At 36.9% G+C, this 23,862-nt stretch overlaps 1 protein-coding gene across 1 annotated transcript in view; it reads left to right on the forward strand.

The window, feature by feature from the left end:
* GABBR2 (gamma-aminobutyric acid type B receptor subunit 2) overlaps nt 1-23,862 on the forward strand; it is an 861,105-nt gene that overhangs the window by 220,411 nt on the left and 616,832 nt on the right. The window contains exon 2 of the mRNA XM_069084611.1: nt 16,066-16,203. Within this exon, the coding sequence (XP_068940712.1) occupies nt 16,066-16,203 (138 nt within the window). The remainder of the gene's footprint in view (nt 1-16,065; nt 16,204-23,862) is intronic.

The following is a 23,862-nucleotide window of genomic DNA, read 5'->3' on the forward strand; positions in this document are numbered from 1 at the left end:
CCTTTTAGCATTATTTAATGTTCTTGTTTATTTCCCTCAATGTCTTTTGGTTTAAGCTTTGCTTTATCTGATGCCATAAGTGATAATACTGGGTTTTGTTTGTTTGTTTGTTTTGTTAGCCCTGGTGTGATCAATCTTAGGCTTTCAAAAAATTTACTAAGCATGTACAGTGACAGAGAAAACCACTCGTTCAGTCCATTTTCAGTCCTATCTGACCCTTTGTTACCCTGTTTGGGGTTTTCTTGGCAAAGATACTGGAGTGGTTTGCCATTTCCTTATCCAGATAATTTTACAGATAAGGAAACTGAGGCAAACAGAGGTAAGTGACTTGCCCAGAGTCACACAGCTAGTTAGTGTCTGAGGCCATATTTGAAGTCAGGGAGATGAGTCTTCCTGACTCCAGGCCCTGTACTTTATCCACTGAACCACCTAGCTGCTTAGAGCAAGGTGCTGGTAAAAATAAACAAATTTGGGTATTAAAGGCAAGGTAGAAATTCTGCAGGCAAAGAGGAGGGAGGGAGAATGTTTTAAGCAGAGAGGACAGTTATGTGCAAAGGGCAGTGGGTGGAGAGAGCAAGGCAGGTAGGGGGTAGGTAGAGGCTAAATCCAATTAGCAAAAGCATTGAGTTGGTGGAAGACATCTATTCAATCTATTAGTTTTAACTTATCAACATTTTTGGCTCTAAATGTCTTTCTAATAGGTTATATATTACTTGTATTTGTTTTTTGTCTAATTCATAGCATTCTCCTTCTCTTTATTACAAGGGCTTTGACTAGTTGACAATTAGTGTTATAATCGTTAGATGTCTCATCTCCCCTGTCACTCTTCATTATCATTTTTCTCCTTGATAAGGTTTATTTTTATTCCTTTTGCTGAGGGGTTTTGGGTATTGTTGGGCTTTGTCCTTTTTGAATGGAAGAAATGTAACCTTTCTTCTATTTATTATATGACTATTCTTTTGATGGTTCGAATGGCTGATTCTCTATTCCTGGTTTTAATCTGCCTAAACAAGCTACATTTATTTTTAACTCTATTCTTGCTAACTATATAAAACTGAATGGATTTAGATCCTTCTCTCCATTTACTGGAAATTGGAGCAGTGCTTGGACACTTACCCACCTCTCTGCCCCCATTTTTCTGATTGTAGGTTGGTTGTTTTTTTTTGGGGGGGGAGGGGGAATGATTTCATCAATGAAGGAAGATCCTTGGTGAGAAAAATGCTCCCTACTATGCAGATTGGCAATGGTTTTGCATCTTAATAGCCTTGGTACTGAGAGGTTAACTGGATGGTTCAGAGTGAATATACATCACTGTATGTTCCAGGTGGGACATGAGCCAAAGTTGTTCTGACTCCCAGACCAGCTCTCCCGAAACAAAACGCTGCAGCCTCTTTTCTGTGTGACTATATCTTAATATCATGAATCATCCCTTTGAGAGTATTCTCTTCCTCTTTTTCCTGATTTCTTTTTATTTTTGACCCTTATGTCTTCTGTTACCCTAAAAAGTCTATTGGATCGTGCTTCAGTAAATGAACAAGTTCTCTTTTAGTAATCTATATGCAACATCTTTATCAGTGACTTAGATGAAAATATAGATGGTACACACGTCAGATTTGGAACAGATATAACATGTTAGACAATGGAAGGGGAGCTCCAAGGGATATTGATGGGCCGCAAAGAAGAGTCAAATTTAATATTCAATTTGTTAATTCAATTTTATTTTATTTTAAGATCTGAATAGAGAGTTGGGGACAGAGTCAGGAAGAATGGAGTTCAAATGTGGCCTCAGATGTTAGCTGTATGACCCTGGGTGAACCACCCAACCTCTCAGCCTCATTTTCCTCATTTCTAAAATGCAGATAAGAATAGCACCAATGTCACAGGATTGTTGTGAGATATTCAAATGAGATAATAATGATAATAGCTGGCATTTATAGGATGTTTTATGGATTGCAAAGAACTTTATGTATGTTAACTTATCTGATTACACATATAAAATGATTTACAAACCTTAAAATCCTATGTAAATGAATGCTATTATAAGATTTAAACAAACATATAAAGTTTTTCCCCCCTTAATCTCTTGTTCCTTAAAAGGGTGTACATTGCTCCAATACTTAATTGGAATTAACTTTTTCTGGTGTGGGCTTTTGACAAGGAATTGCTTAAGGGAGTATTAATTGCTCTAGTTTGATCCAGTCTGTGGGATCTTTGGATCCAAGCCTCTTTATTTCAAATTTATGTAAATTTCGAGCCATGTTTTCTTTTTAGCCATTATTTCTGATATGTTGATGGGATCTTAGCCCAGCAGAACCTTTTTTTTGATATAACAATTTTCCTTTCCTTTTTTTGCGGCTTGATAGAACTTTATCTTTGAAGTTTTAGGAACTTGACAGCTAAGAGCCTTGGGCATTTTTTGCTCTGGGGAATTTTATTAGAAGGTACTCATTCAGTGAATTCCCTTCATTTGACTGGCTCCTTTTCTGTTCCAAATCATGTTTCTCAAATTATTCTCTGAATTCTATCCAGAAGTGGCTATCCTCTCACTTTTCTTTAGAATGTCCATGATTTCCAGGTTAAATCATCTTGTTCTCTTTCCCAAGTTATTCAGGCTGACTCACTTTGCTGACTTCTATTTGTTTCAACCCCATGTATCCTCAAATTGTCATTTCAGTCTTTCTTCCTTGCTACCAACTATACTGTACTCAGCAGTTTGTACTTATCTTAAATACCTCCAGTGACGCTTTTAGGTCTTCAACACATATGTCAGATTCTCAGTTTCTTCCTTTATCTCCTTTTTTTAAAAAAAAAAAGAACATTTTTTTAAAAGCAATTGGGGTTAAGTAACTTGCTCAAGGTTACACAGCCAGTTATTTCTGGGTGTGGTGCTAAGTATCTGAGCCCGGATTCGATCCCAGGTCATCCAGACTCTGGGGCCGGTGCTCTTACTTGCTGAGCCACCTGGCAGCCCCCAAAAGAACATTTTTTTAAAAGAAAGTATTAACCCTTCTCTTCTCTTAGTTGAAATTTCTCAAGTTCTTCTGCATTTTTCCCCATGGTCCTATTGCTTGATGATTATCTAATATTCTAGAACTTTGTTATTGTGCCAGGATTCCTTTTATTCAGATTGTTCATTATTTTTTAGCTCCATTACAACTTCTCTTGTCATTATTAGTATTATTTTGTTGTTATACTTGTTGCACATTTCTGAGTTATTGATACTTATAATTGATAAGTTGGTATTCAACAAATGGTCTTGCTCAGTCTTTCATCATCCCAAAAGTCAATGAAAATCCTTTCATTTTGTTATTTTTATGTTATTACCCAAATATACACACATATATGTAGTTTCCTGGGATATTTTTGGCCATTTGTTCTACCTCTTAATCTGCAACCTCATTGTAGAATGGGACTAAGTTTGAACTCTCAACAGCCATGCCAATAGATCACCAGTTCTTTCATCATCATCACCATCATCATCATCACCACCACCACCACCACCACCACCATCATCATCATCACCACCACCACCACCACCACCATCATCATCATCATCATCATCATCACCACCACCACCACCACCACCACCATCATCATCATCATCATCCAAAGATGTCTGTTCATATATTTGCAGGGTCAATATTCACCTGATGATTTTGCTCACCCTTCCATTGTCCCACAAGTTAATCAAAACCCTTTTATTTAGCCACAGTATTGCTACTTACAGTGGAAACCCTTATAAATCCAAGAGAGTGGACCACATCTATTATATAAATCCAAGAGGGTAGGCCAGTAATTTATCAAACTTAGCTGATAAAATGATTAAGGAAAGTATGTTGTGTAATGGAAAGAACACCTGATTTGGTAGTCAGGAGATATTAATTCTAGTCAGTTATCTGCTATTTACTTTCACGTGATTTTGTACAACATACTATAAATCTTTATGGGACTTATTTTTCTTAGCTGCTTAAAAAGGGGTTGTATTAGATTAGGGTTTCTTAATCTGGGATCCATGTGCTTGGTTGTATATATTTTAATAGTTGAATTTCAACATTAATATTTCCTTTGTAACCCTATGTATTTTATTTTATGCATTTAAAAACATTTTTCTCAGAAGGAGTCAGCAGACTGCCAGAGGAATCTATCACACACACACAAACACACACACACACACACACACAAGGTTAAGAACACTTATATTAGATGATCTTTAAAATCCCTTCTTGTTCTAATATTTTGTGATTCTATTATTCCATGATGTACTGTTTCCAACATGAGTAATAATAGCCTTGAGAGACAAGGTGGTAAGACTGAAAGAGCGCTAGATTTGGAGTTCAGAGATTTGGCCTCATATCCCAGCTCCCACATATATATATTGTGACATTGGGCAAGTCACTTTTTCTCTCTGAGTCTCACAACCTAAAGGGAATCCACTTATATTTGGATTTTATGCAGGATATTCTCTGGGACAATAGTAAGCATCTTTCTGAATAATCAGTCACTGAATAGAGTTAAGTTTGTGAATGCAGTTATTAAAGCATGTTATATGATATTAAAATATGCCCAAGATTCCCTGTTGGTGGAAATCTTTTAGACTGGTCTACTGGGTCAAGTGCTTTTTTTAGTTAACCAACAATAATCAAGGTGGGATCTTGCTCTTTCAGACAATTGCCTAACCATAAAGATGTGATCTTCCATGGAAAATCCTTTGTTAAAATCCACCTGTTTCCTTCTCATATATCAAGATTATATCCTTAATACATGAACAGAACATTCTTATATCAATGATATAAAGCTTAATAAGTAGGCATATGTGTCAACAAATATTGACATACTCTATTGCTTTTTTAGGTTAATAAAACCACCCATGACTCTTCTCATTTTCAAATTCTATCCCTCTCTCCTTCCCTTTCCCTACCTAAGACAGTAAACAATCTGATATAGTTTATACATGTGCAGTCATGTAAAACATTTCAATATTAGTCATTTTGTACAAGAATCAAAGGAAAAAAGAAGGAAAGAAAGAGAAGGAAGGAAGGGAGGGAGGGAGGGAGGGAGGGAGGAAGGAAGGAAGGAAGGAAGGGAAAAATAACGGTTCATTTTGCATTCAGATAATATCAGTTCTTTCACTGGAGACAGTATGCTTCCTCACTATTCATTGGGATCATTTGTATTGCTGAGAATAAGCTAAGTTATCCACAATTCTTCATTGTATAATATTGCTGTTACTGTGCACAATGTTTTCCTGGTTCCAGTCACTTCACTTTGCTTTAGTTCATGTAAGTCTTTCCATTTTTTTCTAAAATCATCCTGCTTGTCATTTCTTATAGCACAATAATATTCCAACACAGTCACATACCTATATGGTTCATTCTGACAAATAATGTTTCACTTCACTAGTAAATCTGTTGTACTTTTAGAGTATAGCCAGATTTCAATTAGTACAAATAATGAATCCTCTGAAGTGATCTCATATATTGGAATTTATACTGTTTGATGTTTAATTATATAAATATGGTCACTGAGTCCAACCCAATGGTAAATATAGAGTACAAATGTGTATAATGTGGCCGCTTTAAGGCATTCACCAGTCTCACTGCCTGAGACCTAGGTATACCAACTTTTTGGGTAATTCTTAGAACCTCATTCTCTTTTTCCTTCCGCTCTGACACTGGCATTACAGAAGCAAGAGGGAGCTCTCTAGGGCTGATGACCACAGAGACATTTTTCTTTGTTTCCATGCTTACTGTAGATAAAGAATTTATTTCTTAGTGGCCAACCTATGTGTAACAGCTTTTTGCATACTTAGGTTGATTTCTGGACAGCAGACCCCAATTTGCTATAGGAGCCATCCGTAATACTTTATAGAATTAGGCAAAATGAGAACAAAATTCATGTGAAAGGATATAGGCAGCTAGGGAGTACAGTGTATATAGTGCCCAGTCTGGGATCAGGAAGACTTCTCTTCCTGAGTTCAAATCTGGCCTTAGACCTTTACTATCTACATGACCCTAGATAAGTCACTTTAACCTGTTTACCTCAGCTTCTTCATTTCCACTTCAGTATCTTTGCCAAGAAAACCCCAAATAGGATCATAAAAAGTTGAACATGACTGAAAAAATGACTGAACATTAACAGCAAGTGTGTGTGTGTATGTGTGTGTGTATACACCTTCCATTATTGCAGATCACAACCTTTTTACAACATAGTAAGGAATCTTTAAGACACTGAGTGGTCAAAAAATTTCATGATTCTTTGGCCACTCTGGGGATGATCCCCATAATAAGGTAGCCTGGTCCTTGGATGACAGGCAGATAGTTCATCTACCAGATCCATATCTGAAGCCTTTCCAGGCCAATATGAGTTTAAAGAACTTGTGATCTGCTGGCAAAGACACTGAGAACTCAATGTTATGCTCAGACTACAATGAGGAATAAGATTCAGAGATAGGAGAGCAAATGGTCAAAAATATCATAGGAAACTATTGGAGTGTCTATATAAAAAGAAGGAAGGAAGTTTGTACAATCAGATCCTGTTATTCTAGAAATCAGTGATTATCGAAACTATCTGATATGGAATTAAAAAATTGAAAAATAGTCCAGTAAGATAGATATTATAATCATGATTCAGAACCAAAAAATATATACAGTAGACTAGTGTTTGTGAAACCCAAGGTCATAAAAATCTGGGCAAAGAATTCATTATTCAGGAAAAATCATTAGAATAATTGGATAGCAATTTGACTGCAAATGGGAGGAGATGTCACCTCACTCTATTCAGCACAATAAACATCAAGAAGAACAATTATCTAACTATAAAAGGCACATCATTAGAAAAAAAGAGATAATGAAGTATTGTATCTTTCACTTGACTACTGTGGAAAGGGAAATTTTCTGAACCATCCACAACTTAGAAGGTATTATAAGAGACATAACACGTGAATTTGATTATATAAAAATAAAAGTTTTTGTACAATAAAAATCAATATATCCAGAGTAAGAAGAAAAGGCAGACTAGGGGGAAGATCTTTGAAAAAATAAGTTCTGACTTAAGTATGCTATCCCAAATCATAAAGAAATGGCTCAAATTAGTAAGTTTAAGAGCTGGCTTCTAGTCCATACATAATTAAAGTATATGAACAGACAGTTTTCAAAAGAAGAACCACAACTAAGAATAATAAAATGAAAATTCAAATGATTAAATTATAGAAATGCAAATTAAGTCAACTTCAAAAGAATATTTTATATGCATCAAATTTGGAAAAGATCAGAAAAATCAACAGTAGCATAATTGCCAAAGCACAAGTATTCTAACAAATAAAGTTCTCATAGGTTCGTAGATATAGAGTTTAAAGGCACCTTTGAGGCCACCTAGTACAACTTCATCATTTTACAGATGATGAAACTGAGAGTCAGGGAAGGGAAGTGATTTGTCCAAGGTCACACTGATATTAAGTGGCAGAGTTGGGATTTGAACCCAAATCCTGACACCAAATCTAACAAATGTTCTGTCTGTTTACCACTTTATCTTTCTATAAATTACTTTGACCTTTCTAGAAAGGAACTTAGAATTAGACACATTACCAAAAAAGTTCATATTTTTCCCCCCAGTTATCCTGCTCCTAGAATTATCCCCTAAGGTGGTTTTTGACAAACATTAAAAGCAATCTGCCCAAAGATACTCCTCTAACAGCAGTTATTTTAGTAACAAAATACTAGATATAAGTTACATGTACATTGATAGGACGAGGGCTAAATAAATGACCATATGCAAATGTACATTATATAACTTCCCTCAGTCTCAATTTCCTCAATGGTAAAATGAGAAGGGGGTAAGGGACTAGGTCAGTGAGTTCCCTTCCAGCTCTGGATATTATTACACACTATGAGCCTACATACATAAAGAGAAGGGTAACAATAATAAAGTCACTCTACAAATATAGATAAGAAGTTCAAAAGGGGGTGATGAAACAAGATATTTTCTTGCCTATCATGCTTCCTATCTTACATTTAAGAACTTGAAGTTAATGATCTGGGGAAATATTTTCCCTGGATATGTTTTTTTATTTTGTTTTCATTTTTACCTTATTTGTCTAATTCAATATTTATTCATATAGTTGGAAGCTGAAATAAATTTTATTTTGGAAAACAAAGCAAAATTAAAAAAGAAAAAATTAGACTAAAAATACCGGTTTATATTTAAAATAACAGTTATTCTAGAATTTTTTTTATTTTTAACTTGCTGTTCAATTGAGTCTAATTCTTCATGACTGTTTCTTCTTGGCAAAGATACTGGAATGGTTCACCATTTCCTTCTCCAGCTCATTTTACAGATGAGGAAACTGAGGCAAACAGCATTGAGCAAACGGGGTCACACAACTAGTAGATATCTGAGGCCAGATTTGAACTCAGGAAGATGAGACTTCCTGACCCCCTGCTTCATACTCTATCCACTTCATCACCTACTTGCCCTTATTTTAAATTAATTTTTATGTAATCTGATTCTGTTCCCCATCACAGAGTGTTTATAAAAAGGATACATAGTATTTGAAAAAAATTCTATTTAGATTTGATTTTCAAAATGTCATGGTCATCTCCTGATATGATTCCCTATGAATCCTCCCTTGTAGCAAAAGCAGTGATACAGTACAAAGAATGCTAGACCTGAAGTCAGGAAGACTTGAGTTCAAATCCTACCTCTAATTAGGGTAACTTATATATGGAGTTTTCAGCAACAAGTCAGATGTCCTGGCCTCCTTTAATGAGAAAATTGAAGCTATCCATTGTGAACTCCTTCCCTCCTTTTCCCTATTCCATATCTTAAAACTCTTTTCCCAACCTCCCCTCCCTTACTTCTGTCTCAGAGGAACCAGTGGCCCTTCTTCTGCCCAAGGTTAACTTGACCCTTCTTGCCATTTTCTTCCTGCTTCCTCCAGCAACTTATCCTCTCAGTGATTCATTCCCAGTCTTTCTCACCTCTTCATCATAATTTCTGCATCATAATTTCCTTATCTGTAAAAAGAGGAGGTGGATGTCCTTATCCTTAAAATTACTTCTATATCTAAAATTGAGCTATGCCCCAACTTCATGAGTACAGAGGTCATTTCTTATCAAAACTTTGTGCCAAACACAGGGGTGTGCATACAGTAGGTACCTAATTAATATACATTCAACTGAAAACCAACTAGCAGATGGTGGGAGATACTTAGTTTTTAGTTGCTCTACAGTTATTTTGATTAGCAGAGTTATTTGTTTAAAGATTTATTCAGTATATTCTTTTTTTTTTTTTGCCTTTTGGAGGGCAATTGGGGTTAAGTAACTTGCCCAAGGTTACACAGCTAGTTTGTTTTTTTTTTTTATGTGGGTGTTAAGTGTCTGAGGTTGGAACCAAACTCAGGACCTCCTGACTCCAGGGCCAGTGCTTTACTCACTGCACCACCTAGCCGCCCCGTATTCAGTATATTCTTATGACTTAAACAGGAGGACCAAAAGAGATAAGATATGTAAAGTAAACCTTTAAAAGTGTTATATAAATATCAGTCATTATTATCAGCATAAATACAATTGAACTATAAGGGGGATTTTAAAATAAATGAGAGAAAAATTCAAGTTTATTTATTTTTTCAGCCAAAATCACGGTGAATCAAATGCTTCCCAATGCCTGACAATAAAAAAATGTAGCAGGACTTGATTCTCTGCCTAGAAAAAAGACAAGATTACGTTTTATCTGGAGGTATAATGATGATTGTTTAAAAATTGGGATCGTATTTGGCCTCTATCAGAAGAGAGTTTGCCAAGACCACAGCGTGTCACTGGGAGAGCTGTTTTATAGAACAAAAGCTTGAAGCTGTCTTGACATTTAAAGACAAAACATTCAGATTCTGAAAATAAACCAATCAACTTATTCAAATGAATTATTCTCACATTGAAATGCCAAAAGAATTCTTTTTAAAACATATTTATTAGTTGAAAATTCACTTGTGAAGCCTTCAAATTCAATTGCCTTTCAAACTGTGGGCAGCAAGAAACCATTGGCCCCATCATCTGAATCAAGACAAAGTATCCCTGCTCTAACTTTGTCAGTCACCTCCAAGAAGAGAAAAATTAGACTGAGGAAGAATAATGGTTATACTGATTATCTTTAGATAAGTTTTTTATCATACAAAATTTACATACCATGTCACTATAAAGATTTCATGGAGGTAATCATTCATATATAATATGGTATAAATCTGTAATATTCCTTGGGATCCATGCCAACACTTTTGTCAGTGTGGGAAACAATAGAATGGGAAGTCCTTCCAGTGATGCTGATCACCAACTTAAATTGGTGATCACTAAGCCTAACCGCAATTTAAAGTCATAGAGAGTGCCTGAGAGTCTGGGAGGTTAAGAATCATGCCCATAACTAGTATGTGTCAGAGGCAGGACTTGAACCTAGCTCATCTTCTCCAAAGCCAATCTATCCACTAGCCATGTGTTTATTTATGTATGTATTTGTGTGAATGTATGTGTGTATATGTATGTATGTATATGTGTGTGTATATTCCCATATATATTTATATATAAAATTGTTGTTTTTGAGTCATTAGTCCTGTCTGACTCCTAATGACCCCATGGACCATAGCACGTCAATACTGTCCAGGGGGTTTTCTTGGCAAAGATACTGCTATGCTTTACCATTTTCTTCTCCAGTGGATTAAAGCAATCAAAGGTTAAGTGATTTGCCCAGGGTCATATAGCTAGTAAGTGCCTGAGGGTGAATTTTGGCTCAAGTCTTTCTGACTCCAGGCCCAGTGCTTTATTCACTGATCCATCTAGCTGCCAAATATGTGTGTGTACACGTGTACATATACCCACATACATATGCATACACATCTTATATATACACAAACATATACACACATACATGTGCACACATATATACAAGAAGTGTATATCATATGTGTGTATGTAATTTATATATAATGGATAAAGATATATATTTTATATGTATATATACATGTAGATGGATACATAGAACATATGTATATAAATCTAGAACAATTAATATGTCTACTTAGGCACCGGACAAAGATTTCCTATTTAGAGTTTTAACAACCTATGTGAATATATATATATATATATATAAAATACAAAATAATTTCTTTTTTTTTATTTATTTAAAGCAATTGGGGTTAAGTAACTTGCTCAAGGTTACACAGCCAGGTGTTTCTGGGTGGGTGCTAAGTGTCTGAGCCCGGGATTCGATCTCCAGGTCTTCTCAACACTGGAGCCGGTGCTCTTACTTGCTGTGCTACCTGGCCGCCCCTCAAAATAATTTCTTAATGTGTCTATATTTTACTTCAGCTCAATTCAGTATGCATTTATTGCCTGATTGTTGTGTCAGAAGTTATTCAGAAAATTAAAGGAAATACAAGGACAAGAATAAAAATCCTTCGCCATCAAGCAGTTCTTAATAGAAGTGCTTTAATATGTAAAAGACAAGAAAACACAAGTTAATTCCTAGTATACAAGTAATACTTAACTAATTTCTTGAAGATGTGTATCATACACCTACAGAGGTTGGGGAGCATCATGGAAGGATTGGTGCCAAGAAGACCTGGGTTTGAGTCTTGCTTTGTATAGACTGTGTGATTTGGGGCAAATCACGTAGCCTCTCAGTGCCCCAAGCACCTCTCTAAGACTGGAACTTACAGGGGAGTTGCTGATCAACATTGATTCAGGGAATTTCCACACTAAGAACTAAGAAATTCCACAACTAGAACTTAGAACCATTAGATTATGAGCTTCTTGAGGGCAGGGACTACCTTTTGCCTCTCTCTGTATCCTCTGCATTTAGCATTATGCCTTGCATATAGTAGGTGCTTAATAAAAACTTATTGATTGACCGACTGATTCCCCCCACACTAATGAAATCACAGTTCTAGACCAGGAACAGACTTTATCTATATCCATATCTTATGGATATAGATTCTGTCTCTCTCTCTCTGTCTCTCTTTCTCTCTCTTTCTCTCTGTCTCTCTCTCTCCACACACACACACACACACACACACACACACACACACACACGTGTGTAGTTTTGCTGCAATTCTAACAATCTGTAAGACAGTTGTGAGCCAGGAGTGGGGGGAGGGGGGAAAGGGGATTAGAAGAGACAAAAGAATGCTTAACTGTGTAGCCAAGGAATCTGTCTTGCAATAGATTGCATACAGAGAGATGATCATGTTGCCAAATGAAGACTTTATCCATATGGGTAGCTAACACAGGATGACAAGGCTGTGATAGAACCTCTGGTCTACTGAGGGTCTCAGGGCTGTCTAAGGGGCACAAGCTGAATTCTGCCTCACCTTTGATTGGTTTTCCAAATTGTGCAGGTTTAGGGGCAATGCTTAGCTTTTGGGGAGGGGGAAAGGGAGATGATTAACATAAACGTTAATGTAACTGACTCATTAATATCATACTATTTTAAAGCAATTTACTGGAATTTTCCTGAGCCACAGATTAGAAAACAAGCTGAAAGCAATTCATGGAATTTTATTAGAGGTAATTCATCAAAATTCAATTTAATCAATTGGACTCAGAAACAGGGTTAAAGAATAAACTTCTTTTGTTACATTGCTGTATGGTAACAAGGATGGAGACTTTTTTCTCTTAAAGACCACTGACCTACAAAGAAGAAAAAAACAGATGGAATTGGTTCCCCACCCCCACCCCCCATGGAATCTTGCAGTCAGGTATAATGGGAAAAGTGATGGGTTTGACCTCGTGAGAGACCTGAATTTGAATCCTGCCTCTGACACTTACTTACACTTACTATGGATGATTTATGTAGCCTTAGTCTGTATTTTCTTATCTGCAAAATGGTTATGATCACAATGCAATACCTATCTCACAAGGTGCAAGAGATAATGCATGTCTGTACTTTCTAATGGAGATTCATGTTAGCTGTTATTGTGTAATCCATCCGTCGTCTTAATCTGATTCATGAATTCCCCCTACAACATCACCGACAATCAATCATCCAGGTTCTTTTGAATACTTGAGTGATAAGGAGCTCATTACCTGAAAAGGCAGCCCCCAGAAATCTTGAAAGAGGTTGGGGAGGTTAAACTTATCCATTTTGAAAATTAAGAATAGAAAACACAAAATTTCATTCCATGATATAATACTCTTAATATTTATATATGTGCTCCACCTATACTCAGTTAAGGAAGGGATAGGGGAAAGAAAGACAGGGAGGAAAGACAACAAGCATGAATTATGTACCTGCTGTGTGCCTGGGCATTGTCCTGCATGCTTTGTAAATATTATCTCATTTGATGGTCACAATAACACTGGGAGGCAGATGGTATTATTATACTCATTTTATAGTTGAGGAAACTGAGGCAGACAAAGGTTAAGTGAATTGCTTTAAATAAATGCAATATAAAAAATGCAAAATAAAAAAAAAACAGGAGAAAATTTTAGTTGATCCAAAAGGTAAAGGGGAATAGTAGAGTTAATTGGATAGGAGGGGCAGTGACATGGTCAGATCTGCCCTTTAATCTGGCAACTATAATGCAGGGGCAGTTGGGTGTCACAGTGGAATGCCAGCCCTGGAATCAAGAGGACCTGAGTTCAAATTCGGCTTCAGACAATTACTAGCTGTGGCCTCTGAGCAAGTCACTTAACTCAATTTCTTTGCCAAGAAAAGCCCAGCAGTGAGAGATAGAGAAATTCCAGTTAAAATAACTGTAGACAAGGTAAAATATTTGGGAGGCTACCTGCCAAGACAAACTTAGGAACTGTATGAATGCAATTACAAACCAGTTACCACACAAAGTCAGATCTATACTAATCTGTTTGCCTCAGTTTCCTCATCTGTAAATGAGCTGGACAAGGAAATGGCAAATCACTCCAGTATCTTTGCCAAGAAAACCCCAAGTGGGATGGCAAAAAGTCAGACACAACTAATCAACTAAATGACAACATCAACATTGGCAGCTGCATTCCAGTGGTGCATTGGAGCGGGGAGACATTTGAGAGAGAGAGAAATTTGAAGGCTGATGCAATAGTACGGTATGAATGGCAGCCTATGAAAAGTAAATGGTATGGGAAAAGGAATGCCATAAAAAAGGTGCAGAGAGTTGGCCAATTGGAATAGATTAATTTGAATGGGATTACTGTGAAATATGCCCAGAAAAACAGGCTTCCCTTTTATTCTTGAAGCAGTCACAAGCCTTAGGAGCTTCCTGAGTGGTGGGCTAATATGGTCAGAGCTATGCATTAGGAGGATCAAGGTAGCCTTTTGGAGGATGGATTGGAGAAGTGAGAAAGTGGAGACAAGGAAAAAACTAGGAGACTTTTATAAGTCAAACTGAGAGTGACAGGGACCTAGTTTGGGGTGGCATTGACATGAGTAGAGAGAAGGGGATGGGTGAGAGAGATACAGTATCTATTGTCTATGTCAGGAAGCTCAACCAATCCTCTTCCATGCCTCCCCTTCACATGTACATGCATTTTCCTCCACTATGGCTAGGATTTGCTAAACAATAATAATATAATATATCACAGCATAAGAAGCAAACTCAAATGCTTTCACAAAGTACCAATCAAGTCAGTTAAATACTGACCTATTGGACACCCTACCTTTGAGCCACATCGGGCTGTCCAAAGACTCTGCTCATCCCATCTTCTCCAGCAAATTGCCCCCTCTATCATTTCTCTTTATTAATGTTGTCTCTCTCATTGGACCATAGACTCCTTGAGAACAGAAACTCTTTTTTGCCTGCCTTTGTATCCCCATAACTTGGCATAGTTTCTAGTATATAACAGGCACTTAATAAATGCATATTGACTGACTGACCTTCAAATCACATACAACCCTTTGTCCATATGAATATGTACTTGGACTGACAAGTCTTTGTGAAGAGAAATAAAGATTTAGACAAAGATAGTACAAAGGATTATTAATAAAGAATTATAAAACTAGCCATTTGAATTGGAGACAACTGGTGTGTCATTTACATGTCATTAAGTATATCTGATCTTTTATTATGATTTATCTATTTGTGTGTGTGTGGTTTGTTTCCCCAAAGAGATTTATGGATAGGAACTTGTCCATCCCTCTTTGTATTCCTAGCAATTAACATAGTGATAGTGGTTTTAATACTTAACAAATATTGAAAGATGGAGAAGGAGGAAGAGTGACCCTCCACTCACCCATGCCTCTTGGTGGCATGGCGGTGCGCAAAGGCTATGTTAACACAGTCTAAGCTAGACAGTCTTTTTTTAAGCTTTTTGGAGGGCAATTGGGGTTAAGTGACTTGCCCAAGGTCACATGGCTAGTTTTTGTGTTAAACGTCTGAGGTCAGATTTGAACTCAGGTCCTCCTGACTCCAGGGCTGGTGCTCTATTCACTCTGCCACCTAGCCACCCCTAAGCTAGACAGTCTTACCAAGCTGGAAAGGCTTCAAGCATGTGGTGTATATCTGAAATGTAGCTAGGTGCACAAAGGTTTGTCACCAGAGGGTTACCCACCAGGAATATTTATTTAATTTTTCTAATTTATTAATATCATCCACAAAGTCTTTCTGAGTCCTTGACATGTTGAAGAATATGAGAATTGTCATCCTCCTTTTCACTCTCTTCCTTATCCTTTCTAAAAAACTCTCTTTTAAAAATGCAGATAATTCCTGAAGGGGCAAAATATTAATTCCCTAGTATCTTTGTATGAGTGAGTTTGTCATGCACTCTTAATCAGGGGACATGAGAGGAACAGAATATTGTAGGGAGCACTGAGTTTATGGAATAGAAGGAATGCTTAAACTGAGTGAGGTAGCCAGTGGCTAATGGAGAATCAAAAGGAATAAAGAACAAAATTTAACTATGTGACATTTTACATCCGTCCTGCATCTCTCCACCAAAACTCAAGGTTTGGTAAGTGGCTCTCTATCTTTATAAGCGAAATCCATCAAAATGGAAAGAATTTTGTGTTTAAATGTATTCTTGGTAGTGGCCAGGAGAATTGCTTTTGATACTAATTTTTCTCTTTCTTTTTCTCTTTTTCTTTGGCCTTCTCCAGTGTGATAATGCAAAAGGGCTAAAAGCATTCTATGATGCAATAAAATATGGGCCTAATCACCTCATGGTATTTGGAGGAGTCTGCCCCTCAGTCACATCCATCATTGCTGAATCTCTCAAAGGATGGAATCTGGTACAGGTAAGAAAGGTATAAATACAGCATCTGTTACTGGTTGAATGAAAATTATTTTTAAAAAATTCAAGTAAATGATAAATACATCTTTAAAAGTAAGCTTGGTTGGTTTGATTTTTTTTTAACTCAGTGGCATTTTCTGATTCAAATATGAATGACTTAGATTTTCTCCCATAACTAGTACACATTTTGTGTTAAGTTGTGAGCTTAGAGAGGAAAATGAGCTCTTTCAGACCCCTGGGGTACCAGTGTTACTATTGTTTGCAAGTTCGGTTCATAAAATGTGTTGGTTTGTTATCTGCTGGCTGACAGGCAGGCAACGGAGAGCATTAAGGCTATAACTTTTTGTCACGTCATTGGCAAAGCTTTTGGAGATTCAGATGCCATGGCCTTAGAAGTCAAGCAGGACCAAGATGACCAGGAGTCAAAACTTTTGGAAACAAATGTCTTTCTAAAGCAGGGAGAAGGGAGAGGGGAAAAGAGGCATTAGAGAGCCATAGAAAAAAATGGCAGAGCTGAAGGGAAGTTGTAGCTAGGAATTCTGGAATCCTGTACAGGTATGCATTGACGGTGGGGAGGGAAAGGGGCCGGGCAAAGGAGTACCATACTTAGAAGTGGGAAAGCTCTAGGCTCCATCTTTCTTGTAGAAGTCTCATCTTCATTGCTGTCATGGGGGGCTTTCATGCAAACTGCTCACTTTTGGGGTGAAGTTGCAAGAAGGAAGGTGCAGCCTGCCTGCCACCGAAGTGGGCCTCCGTGCCCCACAGTACAGCCAATGATCCCCAAATGTTAAGAGGAGATGGCAGGGACAGGGAGAGGGAAGTAGCAGAAAGAGCATCAGAGGTCTCCCTTGACGTCAGAGAAGTGTGAAGACATGAAACAGATACATCAGCAGGCCATGGCATCCCCCAGGAGTCACATTATGGATGCTGGCTGACTGTGGCATGGGCCAAAGAGATGTACCAGAGAAGGAGGATCAGGACCCTATAGCTTGGCACCCTAGAGCAAAGCCTCCAGCTTGTTCTAATTATAGCTCTGATCTAAAGGCAAGTGATATGGTGATAACACACTAAGAATAAGAAGATCCCAGTGTGCATACATAAAGCTAGAGTCAAGGAAGAGTGGCATCCTTTAGAAGATCTCATGGCACAAATGAGCAAGAGAAGGTAGAGGGAAAAACACCTGGAGGGGAGGGAGAAGAGGGATCTGTGCAAGGGAGTGTCAAAAATGGCGGGTGGACTCTGGAGTGAAGAAAAGAGTAGAAAACCAAAGACGGGGCCTCATCCAATACACAGAGAGTGGAAAGAGGGAGAAGAATTAAAGAAAGGGAAAGAAGGATTGGTCAGGAACAAAGAAGGAAATCCAGGAGAGTCCAGGGGGTCTATGGATAGATTTCAGGGGAAGAGGATCCAGGAACTTGAATAACAAAAAATTACATCTTTGTTTTCCCTAACCCCTAATTGGAATTTGAGATTTCTTTTAATTATTCAAAAACATTGTTCTGAGAAGGGGCTCATGAGTTTCACCAGACTGCTAAAGGAGTCTGACGTAAAAAGGTTAAGAACTTCTGGTGCAGACCGTGCATTTGAGAAGTGGTTCATTTCTCATCTCACCAAATTACAGATTCTCCAAAGTGTAAGGTATCTCATGTGTCTGTCCCTCCTTGGCAACATCCTTGACAGGAAGTCATCCATCCTCCATTTGAGGACCTCTAGTGATGGTGAATCCATTCTCTCCTGAGGCAGCCTTTTCCATCTTGGATGACTGCATATTTTTTTTAGGAGTCTGTTCCTTTCATTGTCCCTGAGTCCGCTTCTTGTACCTTCCACTGTTATTCCTAATCCCATCCCCATGGGAACCTCCAAAACAAATTTAATTCCTTTTCTATATGGTAGTCTTTGAGGTCTTTAGCTTTTACAACCCCTTCCCTAATTCTTCTCTTCTTTAGGACAAACACGCCCAATTCCTTCAATTTGTGCATTCTTTCTAGTATCCATACCTTCAGGATACTCATTTGAACACAAGAAAACCTGAGTTTAAATATCGCTTCAGATATTTCCTAGCTGTATGACCCTGGAAACATCACTTTATTTCTTTTTGCCTCCATTTCCACAATTGTAAAATAGGGATAATAGAAGTCCCTACCTCCCAGGATTGTCACGAAGATCAAATGAGATAACATTTGTGAAATGTTTAGCACCATACCTGGTACATAGTAAGCACTTGTTCCCTTGCTTCCTTTCCTTCTCCTCCAACCTCCCCAGTAGTCTCATAAATCTTCTGTGGAGTCCTTACCAAAATGTGCCCAGAACTAAATATTTTAGCTGAAGACTGACCAGGGCAGAGTAGAGTAGAACTCAGCTTACCACACTTAACCTAGCGTAGCCTGAGTTTGCTTTTTTGGTTACTATAGAACAGTATTCACTCATATTGAGTTGGCAGCACAGTCAAAATATCCAGTCTCTTCCATACTAACTACTTTCTAGTCATGTCTCCTTTGTTCCATACTTTGAGGTTTAAAGACTCAACTGCAGCTGATTATCAAAAGTCATTTGGTGCTGGTTTTTATGATTAATAACTTGGGGCATTTTTCATTTGGTTGTTGGTAGCATGCATTTCTTTTTTTTGAAAACTGACTGTTCATATCCTTTGACTACTACCTATTGAATAGCTCTAGTTCTTATGTATCTTAATCAGTTTTCTCTGTATCCCAGCTATCAGAAATTTATCAGAGAAGTTGGATACAAAGATGTTTTCCCAGTAAAACATTACCCTTATGATTTCAACTTCGTTGATTTTGTTTATGCACAGTCATTGCAATTTTAGGTCATCAAAATTATCCATTTTATCTCCTGTGATCCTCTCCATTGCTTATTTGGTTAAAAATTCTTTCCCTATGTGTAAAAAAATGAAAGCTATGTTCTTCCCTCCTCCTGTAATACATTTATGATATGACCCTTTCTATCTACATTGTGTATCCAGTAGGAGTTTATTGTGGTATATATGTGAAATATTGGTTTAAATCTAATTTCTACAAGACTGTTTTCCAATTTTTCCATAAGCTTTCAGGACCATGTAGCTAGGTGGCACAGTGGATAGAGTGCCAGGACTGGAGTCAGGAAGGCTTATCTCCCTGAGTTCAAATATAGCCTCAGACACTTACTAGCTGTGTGACCCTAGGCAAGTCACTTAACCCTGGGTTTGCCTCAGTTTCCTCATCTGTAAAATGAGTTGGAAAAGAAAATGGCAAACCACTCCAGTATCTCTGCCAAGAAAAGCCCAACTGGGGTCACAAAGAGTCAGACACAACAGAAAAGACTGAACAACAAACAAAACAAAAATTCTATTGTATTTATTTATTTCTAAATCACAAAATCACTGAGTTAGAATCAGAAGGGATATTAGAGGTCATCTAACCCAACACTATAATTTTATAATTGAAGAAACTGAGTCCCAGAGATGTGATGTGAATTATTCAAGGCCATACAGAAAGTAAATGATAAAGATGAGATTTGAACTCAGATATTCTGATGCCAGTTCCAGAATTCTTTCTACTGTCCTTCACTGCTTTTGTACCTTATCTGTTTCACCAATTAACTTTTCTATTTTTAACCAGAACTAAGTATTTTTCATGATTACTGCTAGTAGTATAGTTTGAAATAGGTATCCTTCCTTCTCACTATTTTGCCATTATTTTCCATGACATAATTAACCTTTTGTTTGAATAGATACGTTTTTATTATTTTTTCCTAGTTCTATAAAACAATAATTTGGTTGTGTGATATGACGTTGAGTTTATAAATTACTTTAGATAGTATTTCCATTGTTATTATGTTGGAATGGCCCCATCATAAGCAACTAATATTTCTCCAATTATTTAAGTTTGTCTATAATTCTGTAGGTGGTTAGGTGGCTCACTGCACAGAGTGCTAGGCCTAGAGTCAGGAAGACTGATCTTCCAGAAGTCAAAATCTGGCCTCAGACACTTACTGGTTGTGACCCTGGCCAAATCACTTAACCTTGGGTTTTCCTCAATTTCTTTATCTGTAAAATGAACTGGAGGAAGAAATGGCAATCCACTCCACTATCTTTGCCAAGAAAACCCCAAATGGGAGTCACAGAGTTGGACATTACTGAAAATGACTGAAAAACAACATTTCTATTAAAAAAAAAGTTTTGTAAATGTATCCGTATAACTCCTGTGTAAGTCTTAATAGGTAGATTCCCAGAGCTATTTTAGATATTTTATTTATTTTTGAAAGGAATATTTTTTTCTCTCTTTCTTCTTTACTGGTAATGTACAGCAAAGCTGATGATTTTCATAGTTTTATTTTATACTCTACTATTTTGCTTAAGTTATTAAGGATTTCAATTTTTAGTTGACTTTTCAGGGGTTTTTTTGTTTTGTTTTTCTGCTTTTTGGAGGGCAGTTGGGGTTAAGTGACTCGCCCAAAGTCACACAGCTAGTAAGGGTGTCAAGTGTCTGAGGTCGGATTTGAACTTAAGTCCTCCTGACTCCAGGGCCAGTGCTCTATTCACTGCGCCACCAAGCCACCCCCTTTTCAGGGTTTTCTAAGCAAACCATCATATCTTCTGCAAAAAGCATAATTTTGTTTTTCTTTTGCCTTGATCTTCTTTTCTTGTACTATTAGGATAGCTGGATTTTCTAGAATTATGTCAAATAGTGATTTCAATGGATGTCCTTGCTATCTTTTTGTTCTGATTGGAAAACTCTAGCATTTCTCCATTGTAGATAATGGTAGGTCTTGGTTGAGAGATGGTATCTACCATATTCATGGATGATAAGTTTTTGTTCCTGTACTTCTTAAGGTTTTTAATAGAAATAATGTTTTAAAAGCTTTTTCTGCATCATTAATATAATCATTTCATTATTATTGTTTTTGTTATTAATAAGTTCTATTATGTTTATAGTTTTTCTAATATCAAATCATAATTTTAATATGTTGCTGTGATTTCTTTGTTATAGATGAATATTTTATTTAATATTTTTATTAATATTCATTAAAGATATTGGTCTTTAATTTTCTTTCTCTGTTTTGTCTTTCTCTCTATTTTATGTATCAAGATGATACTTTTTTTCTTAGAATTTGGCCGACTGTGTTCTTTTTTCATTTTTTAAAATAATTTATATAATATTGAAATTATTTGTTCTTTGCATATTTAATCAAGTTAATTTAAAAAAATCTATCTGGTATTGGAGTTTATTTTTGGTTTTACTTTTAGGAATCCATTTATTGCCTATTCATTGTTTTTTCCTGAGATTGGATAATTTACATTCTTGGCTTCCTGTTCAGTTAATCTAGGCATTTGCAGTTTTGAAAATCTCTCAGCATTTGATTTAAGTGATCGACTTTGGGCAGCTAGGTGACAATGGATAGGGTGCTGGGCCTGGAGTTAAGAAATTGCTGCTCAATTGTTTTAGTTGTGTCTGACTGCTTGTGACCGACCTCTCTTTGGGGTTTTCTCAGCAAAATTACTGGGAGGGGTTTGCTATTTCCTTCTCCAGCTCATTTTACAGATGAAGAAACTGAAGCAGAGTTAAGTGACTTGCCCAGGGTCACACAACTTGTGAGTGTCTGAAGCCAGATCTGAACGCAGGAACATGAATCTTCTTGACTACAGGCCTGATAATCTGTCCACGACAGCACCTCGTTGACCAAGAAGTTAGAAAGATCAGAGTTCAAATATGGCCTCAGACACTTACTAGCCGGGTTTCCATGGGCAAGTCATTGAAACTCTATTTCCCTTGGTTTCTTCAACTGTAAAATCAAAACAATAATAGCCTCTACCTCTGAGGGTTGTTTGTGAGGATCAAATTAAATAATAATTGTAAAGAAATTAGGACAGCCCTAGCATATAGTGAGTGCTATATTATTTATTAAATATATAATATTATAATATATATAATTAATATAATAGAATTCATTATTATATATTCTATAATATATGAATTATTATATCATATATTATGTTAGTTATTATTATTACTATATAATTGGGGAAATAGTTTGTAATAATTCCCTTTATCATCTCTTTATTTGTTGTGAATTTTTTTCTTTTTTTTTTTTAGAGGGGGAAGGCAGGGCAATTGGGGTTAAGTGACTTGCCCAAGGTCACTTGGCTAGTAACTGTTAAGTGTCTGAGGCTGGATTTGAACTCAGGTCCTCCTGATTCCAGGGCTGGTGCTCTATTTATTGCACCACCTAGCCACCCCTTATTTGTTGTGAATTTTCTTTTAAAAATTTTAATATTGATATTTTATCTACCTTTTTTGATGAGATTAGGTAATGGTCTATTTTAATTTAATTTTAAGGCTAAATTTATCAGTTCATTGGGGTTTTTTTTTCATTCTTTCAAACTTCCTCTTTGATTCTCAGAATTTTCATTTTTGTATTATTTTTATTTACCTTTTCTCATTTTTTTAGTTGCACGTGCCAGTTCATCAATATATTCTTTTGTTGCTGTTGTTGTTGAAAATCTTTCAAGATATAAATTCTCTATTAAGGAGCCCTTCAGCTATAGCCCAGAAGTTTAAGTGTGTCATTTCATTGTTGTCATTTCCTTGATAAAGTTATCTATTGTTTTCATGATTTATTCTCTGACTCGCCAATTCTTCGATTATTTAAGTTTAAGTTTTAATTGTTTCTTCAAATGTCCTTGGTCAATTGAAAATGTTATTGCACTGTTATTGAGAAAGTATGTGTTTAACATTTCTGCTTTTCTTATATGGAAACTCCCTTTCACCAATGTAGATCAGCTGTCTATCTGTAACTTAAAGAATTGTCTGTGTCTTTAAAAATTTCCTGGGGCACTGAAAGATTGAGTGACTTGTCTGTGGTCATACAGCATCTGAGAGAAGAGAGTAGGAACTAAATGCCTACTGAATTCCCAACATTTGAGGGTCACAGAATAGAGGCTTTGGAATACCACCAAGACAGGTAGACCCGTGCTAAGGCACTGGTAATACAGCTCCCAGTAATTATGACTCAAATAAGTCAGTGATGCCTTCCCAGACCTCTTAAGAACAGAGTCTGTGTCCAGCTAAAAGTGTGGCCCCTCCTTCCTCATCTTCTCCAGGAGAACAAGAGAGATTCTTGTGATGGCAAAGTCCTAGCCTTGCCTTGTTACCCTACTAACCCCAACTCCTAAAATATCTAAAGCAAGTTCACTTTGAGGGCCTCTTTAATTATTTAGTAATTTTAAATATTGAATTATTTGTGAAATGTGCTGGAGATACAAAGACAAAGCCAAAACAGGTCCTGCCCTCAAGGAGCATACACTTTCTCTTTCTTTAGCCTTCCATGCTCTCCTATATCTAATTCATCAGTGTTCCCTGTATATGAGCTCTTGAAATTGCCTGAAGTTTCCATACCCGGTGCCCCTCGCTTGGTTTTATTTATACACAGTCAAGGGTCGGCATTTATTAAGCACCGACTCTGTACCAGTTCTTCCCCTTTATGATTGAGAGCCACATTTTGCAAATTCATAGCTATTTCATGGAACACACAAAAAGCACAAAATTAACTGAAATTCCTCTTGCCTTCTCTCCTTCTGGGAGGGAGATGCTCAGGCCTCTCTTGTGCTTATTGTCAGACCTTGTGGGTTTTTATTGGGAACGGTGGTAAAATGCATGTTAGCCATACT

This window comes from Petaurus breviceps, unplaced genomic scaffold, assembly GCF_028583685.1.
Source record: "Petaurus breviceps papuanus isolate PSGF00001 unplaced genomic scaffold, PetGlider_PUasm1.0 175, whole genome shotgun sequence".
Lineage (NCBI taxonomy): Eukaryota > Metazoa > Chordata > Mammalia > Diprotodontia > Petauridae > Petaurus > Petaurus breviceps.